The 13,547-nt window shown below is 47.1% G+C and overlaps 1 protein-coding gene across 1 annotated transcript in view; it reads left to right on the forward strand.

The window, feature by feature from the left end:
• The first annotated feature begins 11,488 nt into the window (after positions 1–11,488).
• Positions 11,489–13,547, forward strand: part of LOC134929699 (cyclic nucleotide-binding domain-containing protein 2-like) — a 42,570-nt gene continuing 40,511 nt past the window's right edge. Inside the window, exons 1-3 of the mRNA XM_063925277.1 lie at positions 11,489–11,656; positions 11,761–11,838; positions 12,921–13,084. Of these exons, the coding sequence (XP_063781347.1) occupies positions 11,489–11,656; positions 11,761–11,838; positions 12,921–13,084 (410 nt within the window). The remainder of the gene's footprint in view (positions 11,657–11,760; positions 11,839–12,920; positions 13,085–13,547) is intronic.

Below are 13,547 nucleotides of genomic sequence, written 5' to 3' on the forward strand. Positions count from 1 at the left end.
TCAAAAAATAGTCCCCAAACAGCACATGATGCAAAGAAAAGAGAAAAAGAGGTGCACTGTGGTCGCTGGACGGCTAAGCTAAGCGACACAAACACCTCAATATCACAGGAATTATTCGTTCTAATCAATGGTATTATTGGTCCAAATCACTGGAAGAAAATGACAAAATCAAATCACTGGAATTATTTGTTCTAATCAATGGTTTTATTGGTCCAAATCACTGGAAGAAAATGGAATGGATGGATACTTGCAGTGACACAGAGCTGCAAGATACAGCAATGGCCTACTGTACACAACTATATACTGTTGGGTCACCAAAATGCTGCACTGTAATACTATATATACTGCTCACAAAAATGCCGCACAGATATGGAAGGGATACTTGCAGTGACACAGAGCTGCAAGATACAGCAATGGCCTACTGTACTACTATAATTATTATATAGATGACAAATATAAAGTTACATTGTGGGGGAATCCAGTATACGTTCTGTCACCAGGTACCAGTGAATGACCACATCATGTATATAGGTGACAGATATAAAGTTACATTGTGGGGTAATCCAGTATACGTTCTGTCACCAGGTACCAGTGAATGGCCACATCATGTATATAGGTGACAGATATATAGTTACATTGTGGGGAAATCCAGTATACGTTCTGTCACCAGGTACCAGTGAATGACCACATCATGTATATAGGTGACAGATATAAAGTTACATTGTGGGGGAATCCAGTATACGTTCTGTCACCAGGTACCAGTGAATGACCACATCATGTATATAGGTGACAGATATAAAGTTACATTGTGGGGGAATCCAGTATACGTTCTGTCACCAGGTACCAGTGAATGACCACATCATGTATATAGGTGACAGATATAAAGTTACATTGTGGGGGAATGCAGTATACGTTCTGTCACCAGGTACCAGTGAATGGCCGCATCATGTATATAGGTGACAGATATAATGTTACATTGTGGGGGAATCCAGTATACGTTCTGTCACCAGGTACCAGTGAATGACCACATCATGTATATAGGTGACAGATATAAAGTTACATTGTGAGGGAATCCAGTATACGTTCTGTCACCAGGTACCAGTGAATGACCACATCATGTATATAGGTGACAGATATAAAGTTACATTGTGGGGGAATCCAGAATACGTTCTGTCACCAGGTACCAGTGAATGGCCACATCATGTATATAGGTGACAGATATAAAGTTACATTGTGGGGGAATCCAGAATACGTTCTGTCACCAGGTACCAGTGAATGACCACATCATGTATATAGGTGACAGATATAAAGTTACATTGTGGGGGAATCCAGTATACGTTCTGTCACCAGGTACCAGTGAATGACCACATCATGTATATAGGTGACAGATATAAAGTTACATTGTGGGGGAATCCAGTATACGTTCTGTCACCAGGTACCAGTGAATGGCCGCATCATGTATATAGTAGAGATGAGCGCCGGAAATTTTTCGGGTTTTGTGTTTTGGTTTTGGGTTCGGTTCCGCGGCCGTGTTTTGGGTTCGACCGCGTTTTGGCAAAACCTAACCAAATTTTTTTTGTCGGATTCGGGTGTGTTTTGGATTCGGGTGTTTTTTTCCAAAAAACCTAAAAAACAGCTTAAATCATAGAATTTGGGGGTCATTTTGATCCCAAAGTATTATTAACCTCAAAAACCATCATTTCCACTCATTTTCAGTCTATTCTGAATACCTCACACCTCACAATATTATTTTTAGTCCTAAAATTTGCACCGAGGTCGCTGGATGACTAAGCTAAGCGACCCTAGTGGCCGACACAAACACCTGGCCCATCTAGGAGTGGCACTGCAGTGTCACGCAGGATGTCCCTTCCAAAAAACCCTCCCCAAACAGCACATGACGCAAAGAAAAAAAGAGGCGCAATGAGGTAGCTGTGTGAGTAAGATAAGCGACCCTAGTGGCCGACACAAACACCGGGCCCATCTAGGAGTGTCACTGCAGTGTCACGCAGGATGTCCCTTCCAAAAAACCCTCCCCAAACAGCACATGACGCAAAGAAAAAAAGAGGCGCAATGAGGTAGCTGTGTGAGTAAGATAAGCGACCCTAGTGGCCGACACAAACACCGGGCCCATCTAGGAGTGTCACTGCAGTGTCACGCAGGATGTCCCTTCCAAAAAACCCTCCCCAAACAGCACATGACGCAAAGAAAAAAAGAGGCGCAATGAGGTAGCTGTGTGAGTAAGATAAGCGACCCTAGTGGCCGACACAAACACCGGGCCCATCTAGGAGTGTCACTGCAGTGTCACGCAGGATGTCCCTTCCAAAAAACCCTCCCCAAACAGCACATGACGCAAAGAAAAAAAGAGGCGCAATGAGGTAGCTGTGTGAGTAAGATAAGCGACCCTAGTGGCCGACACAAACACCGGGCCCATCTAGGAGTGTCACTGCAGTGTCACGCAGGATGTCCCTTCCAAAAAACCCTCCCCAAACAGCACATGACGCAAAGAAAAAAAGAGGCGCAATGAGGTAGCTGTGTGAGTAAGATAAGCGACCCTAGTGGCCGACACAAACACCGGGCCCATCTAGGAGTGTCACTGCAGTGTCACGCAGGATGTCCCTTCCAAAAAACCCTCCCCAAACAGCACATGACGCAAAGAAAAAAAGAGGCGCAATGAGGTAGCTGTGTGAGTAAGATAAGCGACCCTAGTGGCCGACACAAACACCGGGCCCATCTAGGAGTGTCACTGCAGTGTCACGCAGGATGTCCCTTCCAAAAAACCCTCCCCAAACAGCACATGACGCAAAGAAAAAAAGAGGCGCAATGAGGTAGCTGTGTGAGTAAGATAAGCGACCCTAGTGGCCGACACAAACACCGGGCCCATCTAGGAGTGTCACTGCAGTGTCACGCAGGATGTCCCTTCCAAAAAACCCTCCCCAAACAGCACATGATGCAAAGAAAAAAAGAGGCGCAATGAGGTAGCTGTGTGAGTAAGATAAGCGACCCTAGTGGCCGACACAAACACCGGGCCCATCTAGGAGTGTCACTGCAGTGTCACGCAGGATGTCCCTTCCAAAAAACCCTCCCCAAACAGCACATGACGCAAAGAAAAATTAAAGAAAAAAGAGGTGCAAGATGGAATTGTCCTTGGGCCCTCCCACCCACCCTTATGTTGTATAAACAGGACATGCACACTTTAACCAACCCATCATTTCAGTGACAGGGTCTGCCACACGACTGTGACTGATATGACGGGTTGGTTTGGACCCCCACCAAAAAAGAAGCAATTAATCTCTCCTTGCACAAACTGGCTCTACAGAGGCAAGATGTCCACCTCATCATCATCCTCCGATATATCACCGTGTACATCCCCCTCCTCACAGATTATCAATTCGTCCCCACTGGAATCCACCATCTCAGCTCCCTGTGTACTTTGTGGAGGCAATTGCTGCTGGTCAATGTCTCCGCGGAGGAATTGATTATAATTCATTTTAATGAACATCATCTTCTCCACATTTTCTGGATGTAACCTCGTACGCCGATTGCTGACAAGGTGAGCGGCGGCACTAAACACTCTTTCGGAGTACACACTTGTGGGAGGGCAACTTAGGTAGAATAAAGCCAGTTTGTGCAAGGGCCTCCAAATTGCCTCTTTTTCCTGCCAGTATAAGTACGGACTGTGTGACGTGCCTACTTGGATGCGGTCACTCATATAATCCTCCACCATTCTTTCAATGTTGAGAGAATCATATGCAGTGACAGTAGACGACATGTCCGTAATCGTTGGCAGGTCCTTCAGTCCGGACCAGATGTCAGCATCAGCAGTCGCTCCAGACTGCCCTGCATCACCGCCAGCGGGTGGGCTCGGAATTCTGAGCCTTTTCCTCGCACCCCCAGTTGCGGGAGAATGTGAAGGAGGAGATGTTGACAGGTCGCGTTCCGCTTGACTTGACAATTTTGTCACCAGCAGGTCTTTCAACCCCAGCAGACTTGTGTCTGCCGGAAAGAGAGATCCAAGGTAGGCTTTAAATCTAGGATCGAGCACGGTGGCCAAAATGTAGTGCTCTGATTTCAACAGATTGACCACCCGTGAATCCTTGTTAAGCGAATTAAGGGCTCCATCCACAAGTCCCACATGCCTAGCGGAATCGCTCCGTGTTAGCTCCTCCTTCAATGTCTCCAGCTTCTTCTGCAAAAGCCTGATGAGGGGAATGACCTGACTCAGGCTGGCAGTGTCTGAACTGACTTCACGTGTGGCAAGTTCAAAGGGCATCAGAACCTTGCACAACGTTGAAATCATTCTCCACTGCACTTGAGACAGGTGCATTCCACCTCCTATATCGTGCTCAATTGTATAGGCTTGAATGGCCTTTTGCTGCTCCTCCAACCTCTGAAGCATATAGAGGGTTGAATTCCACCTCGTTACCACTTCTTGCTTCAGATGATGGCAGGGCAGGTTCAGTAGTTTTTGGTGGTGCTCCAGTCTTCTGTACGTGGTGCCTGTACGCCGAAAGTGTCCCGCAATTCTTCTGGCCACCGACAGCATCTCTTGCACGCCCCTGTCGTTTTTTAAAAAATTCTGCACCACCAAATTCAAGGTATGTGCAAAACATGGGACGTGCTGGAATTTGCCCATATTTAATGCACACACAATATTGCTGGCGTTGTCCGATGCCACAAATCCACAGGAGAGTCCAATTGGGGTAAGCCATTCCGCGATGATCTTCCTCAGTTGCCGTAAGAGGTTTTCAGCTGTGTGCGTATTCTGGAAAGCGGTGATACAAAGCGTAGCCTGCCTAGGAAAGAGTTGGCGTTTGCGAGATGCTGCTACTGGTGCCGCCGCTGCTGTTCTTGCGGCGGGAGTCCATACATCTACCCAGTGGGCTGTCACAGTCATATAGTCCTGACCCTGCCCTGCTCCACTTGTCCACATGTCCGTGGTTAAGTGGACATTGGGTACAACTGCATTTTTTAGGACACTGGTGAGTCTTTTTCTGACGTCCGTGTACATTCTCGGTATCGCCTGCCTAGAGAAGTGGAACCTAGATGGTATTTGGTAACGGGGGCACACTGCCTCAATAAATTGTCTAGTTCCCTGTGAACTAACGGCGGATACCGGACGCACGTCTAACACCAACATAGTTGTCAAGGCCTCAGTTATCCGCTTTGCAGCAGGATGACTGCTGTGATATTTCATCTTCCTCGCAAAGGACTGTTGGACAGTCAATTGCTTACTGGAAGTAGTACAAGTGGGCTTACGACTTCCCCTCTGGGATGACCATCGACTCCCAGCAGCAACAACAGCAGCGCCTGCAGCAGTAGGCGTTACACGCAAGGATGCATCGGAGGAATCCCAGGCAGGAGAGGACTCGTCAGAATTGCCAGTGACATGGCCTGCAGGACTATTGGCATTCCTGGGGAAGGAGGAAATTGACACTGAGGGAGTTGGTGGGGTGGTTTGCGTGAGCTTGGTTACAAGAGGAAGGGATTTACTGGTCAGTGGACTGCTTCCGCTGTCGCCCAAAGTTTTTGAACTTGTCACTGACTTATTATGAATGCGCTGCAGGTGACGTATAAGGGAGGATGTTCCGAGGTGGTTAACGTCCTTACCCCTACTTATTACAGCTTGACAAAGGCAACACACGGCTTGACACCTGTTGTCCGCTTTTCTGTTGAAATACCTCCACACTGAAGAGCTGATTTTTTTGGTATTTTCACCAGGCATGTCAACGGCCATATTCCTCCCACGGACAACAGGTGTCTCCCCGGGTGCCTGACTTAAACAAACCACCTCACCATCAGAATCCTCCTGGTCAATTTCCTCCCCAGCGCCAGCAACACCCATATCCTCCTCATCCTGGTGTACTTCAACACTGACATCTTCAATCTGACTATCAGGAACTGGACTGCGGGTGCTCCTTCCAGCACTTGCAGGGGGCGTGCAAATGGTGGAAGGCGCATGCTCTTCACGTCCAGTGTTGGGAAGGTCAGTCATCGCAACCGACACAATTGGACTCTCCTTGTGGATTTGGGATTTCGAAGAACGCACAGTTCTTTGCGGTGCTTTTGCCAGCTTGAGTCTTTTCAGTTTTCTAGCGAGAGGCTGAGTGCTTCCATCCTCATGTGAAGCTGAACCACTAGCCATGAACATAGGCCAGGGCCTCAGCCGTTCCTTGCCACTCCGTGTGGTAAATGGCATATTGGCAAGTTTACGCTTCTCCGACGACAATTTTATTTTAGGTTTTGGAGTCCTTTTTTTACTGATATTTGGTGTTTTGGATTTGACATGCTCTGTACTATGACATTGGGCATCGGCCTTGGCAGACGACGTTGCTGGCATTTCATCGTCTCGGCCATGACTAGTGGCAGCAGCTTCAGCACGAGGTGGAAGTGGATCTTGATCTTTCCCTAATTTTGGAACCTCAACATTTTTGTTCTCCATATTTTAATAGGCACAACTAAAAGGCACCTCAGGTAAACAATGGAGATGGATGGATACTAGTATACAATTATGGATGGACTGCCGAGTGCCGACACAGAGGTAGCTACAGCCGTGGACTACCGTACTGTACTGTGTCTGCTGCTAATATAGACTGGATGATACACTACCGGCCTGTTCCCCCATCATGTATATAGGTGACAGATATAAAGTTACATTGTGGGGGAATCCAGTATACGTTCTGTCACCAGGTACCAGTGAATGACCACATCATGTATATAGATGACAGATATAAAGTTACATTGTGAGGGAATCCAGTATACGTTCTGTCACCAGGTACCAGTGAATGACCACATTATGTATATAGGTGACAGATATAAAGTTACATTGTGGGGGAATCCAGTATACGTTCTGTCACCAGGTACCAGTGAATGGCCACATCATGTATATACTTATACTGGTGGTCCCCAGTCCCCACAATGCAGCACACTGATCAGATATTTTCAGCACACTGAGCACAGATATTTGCAGCACGCTGAGCACAGATTACGGAGCTTTTCAGGGAGAGAACGCTGCTACGTCCTCTCCGTTCAATCTCCAATGCACGAGTGAAAATGGCGGCGACGCGCGGCTCCTTATATAGAATACGAATCTCGCGATAATCCGACAGCGGGATGATGACATTCGGGCGCGTTCTGGTTAACCGAGCAAGGCAGGAAGATCCGAGGCTGCCTCGGAACCGTGTAAAATGGGTGAAGTTGGGGGGGGTTCGGATCCCGAGGAACCGAACCGGCTCATCTCTAATGATAATGCAGGTATATCTCCAAGGTTCTGAGGTGACCCCTAGGACTGGTGAGGTGACTCAGCAGGGGTCTACATGGTATGATAAAGCAAGGTATATCTCCAAGGTTCTAAAGTGATCCCTAGGACTGGTGAGGTGACTCGGCAGGGGACTACATGGCATGATAAAGCAAGGTATATCTCCAAGGTTCTGAGGTGACCCCTAGAACTGGTGAGGTGACTCAGCAGGGGGCTACATGGTATGATAATGCAAGGTATATATCTCCAATGTTCTAAAATGACCCCTAGAATTTATGAGGTGATTCGGCAGGGGATTACATCATATGATAATAGAATGTACATCCCCAACGTTCTGAGGTGACCCCTAGGACTGGTGAGGTGACTCGGCAGGAGGCTACATATTATGATAATAGAATGTACATCCCTAACGTTCTGAGTTGACCCCTAGGACTGGTGAGGTGACTCTGCAGGGGGCTACATATTATGATAATAGAATGTGCATCTCCAACATTCTGAGGTGACCCCTAGGACTGGTGAGGTGACTCTGCAGGGGGCTACATGCTATGATAATGGAATGTATATCTCCAACATTCTGAGTTGACCCCTAGGACTGGTGAGGTGACTCTGCAGGGGGCTACATATTATGATAATAGAATGTACATCTCCAACATTCTGAGGTGACCCCTAGGACTGGTGAGGTGACTCTGCAGGGGGCTACATGCTATGATAATGGAATGTATATCTCCAACATTCTGAGTTGACCCCTAGGACTGGTGAGGTGACTCTGCAGGGGGCTACATATTATGATAAAAGAATGTACATCTCCAACATTCTGAGGTGACCCCTAGGACTGGTGAGGTGACTCTGCAGGGGGCTACATGCTATGATAATGGAATGTATATCTCCAACATTCTGAGGTGACCCCTAGGACTGGTGAGGTAACTCGGCAGGGGGGCTAGATGGTATGATAATGGAATGTATATCTCCAAGGTTCTGAGTTGACCCCTAGGACTGGTGAGGTGACTCGGCAGAGGGCTACATGCTATGATAATAGAATGTACATCCCCAATGTTCTGAGGTGACCCCTAGGACTGGTGAGGTGACTCGGCAGGGGGGCTACGTTGTATGATAATAGAATGTACATCCCCAACGTTCTGAGGTGACCCCTAGGACTGGTGAGGTGACTCGGCAGGGGGCTACGTTGTATGATAATAGAATGTGTATATTGCATTCTCTCCTTTACATAATCACTGTAGGTTAATCAGTAGTTAGTTGCTATAGGGCTGCAGGAAAAACATTACTGCAGACATGGCAGGAGCGTATTTATTAATTATAAATTAACTAGAGTTGCCCGCGGCTTTGCTCACGTGGAGTCTGTTATTGCTCATACACATAGTCATTTTGGACTTGAGGATCCTGCACACTGCGTGCGCCAAGTGTCTGGTTTTTCCTTTCTGCTCCGCTCCCTGATGTCACATAGAGATCATACATACCGCAGTTTCTTACTAGGTCACTAAGTGTACAACAGAGAGAACACGTTCCAGAGTCATCCAGTAGCTTTTGCATTAGGTCGTTATTCAGAGATGGATCCAGATATCGCTTCCGCAGCAAGACCTGTGCCCATCCACTCACATGCTGAGGGCCACCCAGCACAGGGCAAGGCCGCCCAGCATGTGTGTGCCCCACCTCGCAATACGTTCGCAATTTAATTGCGGATGCATTAATTTGAGGTTGACCCTTGGCTGCGCTGGCAGGTAGTCGGGCGCCATTTTTTTCTTGGAGCAGCTGCGTGTGACGTCACGTAGCTGTCCTGAAAACACCTGCGCTTTCCGGACCGCGTCAAATAAATGCTGCAGCGTGTGCACAGACCCGATGGATGCAGCCGCTGCGTCCATCTCTGAATGCACGCACTAGAGTTAATTAACCGACCCCTATGGTTTTGTTGGCCTGGCAGTAGCAGTTAACACTCTTCTTATGTGATAGGAGGTAGATGTGGCAATGTAGAGAGGAATACAATGAAAAACAATGGACATCTAATAGGGATCGCTGTATAAAAAATAAATACAGAGCAACCCCACCTCTATAGCCTCCGCCTTGCAGAAATACATCAGTGTTCTGTTAGGTACATACATCGCCTGCCTTGGTAAAGGGTGTGGTATGTTAGGTAGACTAGACTTAGGTCGACAGTGTCTTGGTTGACCACTACTGGTCGACAGTAAGTAGGTCGACATGGTTTTTAGGTCGACAGGGACTCTAGGTCGACATGAGAAAAGGTCGACAGGAGTTTTTTTTTACTTTTTTTGTTGTCGCTTTCTCCGTACAGTGACCGGGAACCCCAATTAGTGCACCGTGTCCCCTCGCATGGCGAGCGAACTTCGAGGAAGGTGTCTCGATCCGCTCGGCACAGGTTACCGTTCCCAATTGTAGTTCACACATGGATCGGAAAGTTTGAAAAAGTTTAAAAAAAAGAAACATTTTTTGAAAAACTCATGTCGACCTGTAGTCCCTGTTGACCTAGAAACCATGTCGACCTACTTACTGTCGACCAATAGTGGTCAACCTAGATAGTGTGGACCTACTTACTGTCGACCTAAATACCAGATCCCTTTGGCAAATTCTTGGTCATAAACAATATTCGTGGTTGGCCCTGCCAACAGGAACAGGATGTATTGGTGACAGGCAAATTCAGGAAGAACGAATTGGACTTAATACATTTGATAGTTTCATATGAATGACATCTTTGTACTACTTTGCATTTAAAAAGATCTCTGAAAACACCACCTTCATCATATAACTCTCTTCCATTCATGCTATCACCATCCGGTAGTTATATTTTATGTTTCGTTATATTTGTAAATTACCGGAATATTTTCTAATATTTTCCTGGTGGGATTTGGTTAGTTTTGTTTTTTTACACTCATAGTGATTGCTAAGTGGTTCTGAATAAATTGTTAGCTGATTGGTGATTGAGGCGATGTGTCAGAATGATATTACCAGACTTGTGTCGCCTTCCTCGTCTGACAACTTTCAGCAGTAGTTTTGGATTCTGTTTTTTTCCATCAAGATCTTGGAAAAGTTGTTTAAAATGTTTGAAGCAACAACACACAGTACCAGTACGGCTGCCATAAAAGGTTGTAGGTCACCAATGCCACAGCTGTAGAGGTTGTAGGTCACTAATGCAGCAGCCGTAGAGGTTATAGGTCAACAAAGCGGTAGCCATAGAGGTTGTAGGTCTCCAACGAAGCAGCTGTAGAGGTTGTACGTCAGCAACGTGACACCCGTAGAGGTTATATAGGTCACCGTGGCACCCGTAGCAGTTGTAGGTCACCAATGAGCCAGCTGTAGAGGTTTTAAAATAACCAACGCGGCAGCCGTTGAGGTTATCGTCACCAACGCAGCAGCTGTGGAGGTTGTAGATCACCAACGCGGCAGCTGTGGAGGTTGTAGGTCACCAACGCAGCAGCTGTGGAGGTTGTAGGTCACCAATGCAGCAGCTGTGGAGATTGTAGATCACCAACGCGGCAGCTGTGGAGGTTGTAGGTCACCAATGCAGCAGCTGTGGAGGTTGTAGGTCACCAACGCAGCAGCTGTGGAGATTGTAGATCACCAACGCGGCAGCTGTGGAGGTTGTAGGTCACCAATGCAGCAGCTGTGGAGATTGTAGATCACCAACGCGGCAGCTGTGGAGGTTGTAGGTCACCAACGCAGCAGCTGTGGAGGTTGTAGGTCACCAACGCAGCAGCTGTGGAGGTTGTAGGTCACCAACGCGGCAGCTGTGGAGGTTGTAGGTCACCAACGCGGCAGCTGTGGAGGTTGTAGGTCACCAACGCGGCAGCTGTGGAGGTTGTAGGTCACCAATATGGCAGCTGTAGAGGTTGTGGTTTTTATAACTATTTCTTACATCACTACTAATTCTGTTAATGCACTTCCTTAATGAGAGAAGGGAAGGCGTCATAGTTTGGCGCTGTCTGGTAGATATGAAATCACTTATCCAAGTCCTGGGCATCACTGGTGATATAATCTATGGCTGCCGGTAGAGAGGGATGAAGCAGAGAAGCACTAAGTATTGTTATAATGGGTGCAGTATATTATGTTGAAATTCAGAATGTCGACATTTTACAGGCGTCAACACTGATGATGTTGACATTTTAACTGTGCCAACATCAGGAATGTTGACCTTCTGGTGTCAATATCATGACTGTCAACACTGTTACTGTGTCTATGGTAACTGCGCCCATATGGATTTGGAGCATGACTCGTCTTGTCACCTTCCAGAGCTTCCGGTACACGGTGCACCAGGTCATGGTCCTACAGAAGACCACCAGATGTTTCATCCAGACTGTGGAGGAGGCAAAAGGATCATCATTCTGGGGGGGTGTCGAGGTCTCTGGATTCCAGTCTGGGGAACCCGTCTATGAGGTCAGTAGGAGATGCTGGATAAAAATAACCAGGATCTATCTATTGATGTGTTCACGCCAGCGTTTATATACGGATACGTGGTGACTGCGTCTGTTTTTACGCAGGAAATAAAAGGTAAAAAGAAAAAGAAAAAAAGACTTGAGCTGGCGTTCGACACGAATTTCTTCAAAAGCCGGTATGAGGTGAGTAAAGCATCTGCGCTCATTGCTGGTGGTGTGTGAAATCCAGGGTGTCGTCCAGGATTCAGACGACAGATGGTGTGCACCCCCTTTCCCTTGCCCCATTAGCAGACAGCTGTGAGGGGGGCGGGGTGTTCCGATATAACATGGAAATTACAAGTGTTCGGCCTCCTTCATAGTCATAATCGTGGTTGGTCAGAAGAGTCAAAACTGGGGGTCATTCAGGTGCCTGCACACATCGTTACAAAGTACTGATTTTTTGCATAGGATGCAGACCGATATCAGACTGTCAATGATTGACAGTCTGATAATGTTTTGTGGGCGGGTCAGGGCGGCAACGAGTTCCGTTTGGAAAAACGGAGGCGTGTTGTCACCGGTTAGGTGGTTGGAAGAGGCCAGGGAACTCCGTTGTAGGACAGAGATTGCCTGGCCTCTACGACGGCCAGCTTGCGCGGCACCATGGGTGCAGCAATCCGCCCGACGGTGGGTGCTTTCATTCGATGCAGCTCGGATCACTACTTGTAACAGACGCCTCCTGCTGCATCACCATACAAGTGCCATCACTGCTGCTTCCAAGGAAGTGATAGCAACTCCAACTGCACCTGAATGACCCCCAATAAGCACACATAACTGTCACATAAACATCAATTATATAAACGGTCCCCAAATAGTTAATTCACCATTTAACTAAACATAAAATAAAAATCTAATTTTCTTCAGTCCGATTTTAGTACATCATTAATAAAGAGACCTCACATTTTCTTATTCAATGGTTTTTTTTTTTACGGTGAGAAAAGTGCGCCTAGATATGCGCTATGATGACAAGTGCGAAGGTGCAAAATATAACATAAAATATAACAAATAGGACAAGACCCAGTCAGTCTGTTATGCAGGGATCAAAAAGGTTGTGTTCTCCCCTACAAATCCGGGAACAGCCTCCATGAGACCTCCCTATCCCCTTACATCGCCTAATGGCCTAATCTGCGCACAGCCAGGTATATACGCCCCTGATCCACCCGATTGTGCAGTGTTAGAAGATGAATAACCTCAACAATAAACAGATAAAAGCGATGTTTCCATTACAGTTCACTTTTCCTGAAAAAGCAATAGAGGTCGCTCTGCGGAGGCCGGAGGACCGCTCCACGCGCGACATCCGCTTTATCCGCAGCATGATGATGGGGATCCTCAGTTTCCGTAGATACAGCACCCAGATGCAGCACTTGTTGGCCAGAGTCGTGTATTACAGGAGGTCAGTCTTCGGCGCTGGTTATCCCACAGGGACGGGTCGTTTGTAAACTGTAGAGTAAACTACGGCAGGAATAAATATTGCTATCTGTTTATTGAAAAATTTTCCAAGGTTGGTTCCTCCATTCTGCCATATTCCTGTAAAAGTAACCCACATATTCCAATAGTAGTGCACCAAGGTTCCTCAAGATAATATTGCACATAACTAGCATGAAGGCAGCGGCCACCAAAGTGTCCCTGGAATATAATTTAAAATGTTGGAAACTATGCAGCAGAATGTTTTGTCTACAAGCTTTAGGCTGGAGACACAAGGTGGGGGGAGACTTGATGGCTGGAGACACAGGAGACTTGATGGCTGGAGACATGGAAGGGGGAGAGACTTGATGGCTGGAGACACAGGAGACTTGATGGCTGGAGACACAGGAGACTTGATGGCTGGAGACACAGGAGACTTGATGGCTGGAGAC

Source organism: Pseudophryne corroboree, chromosome 5 (genome assembly GCF_028390025.1).
Source record: "Pseudophryne corroboree isolate aPseCor3 chromosome 5, aPseCor3.hap2, whole genome shotgun sequence".
Taxonomy (NCBI): Eukaryota; Metazoa; Chordata; class Amphibia; order Anura; family Myobatrachidae; genus Pseudophryne; species Pseudophryne corroboree.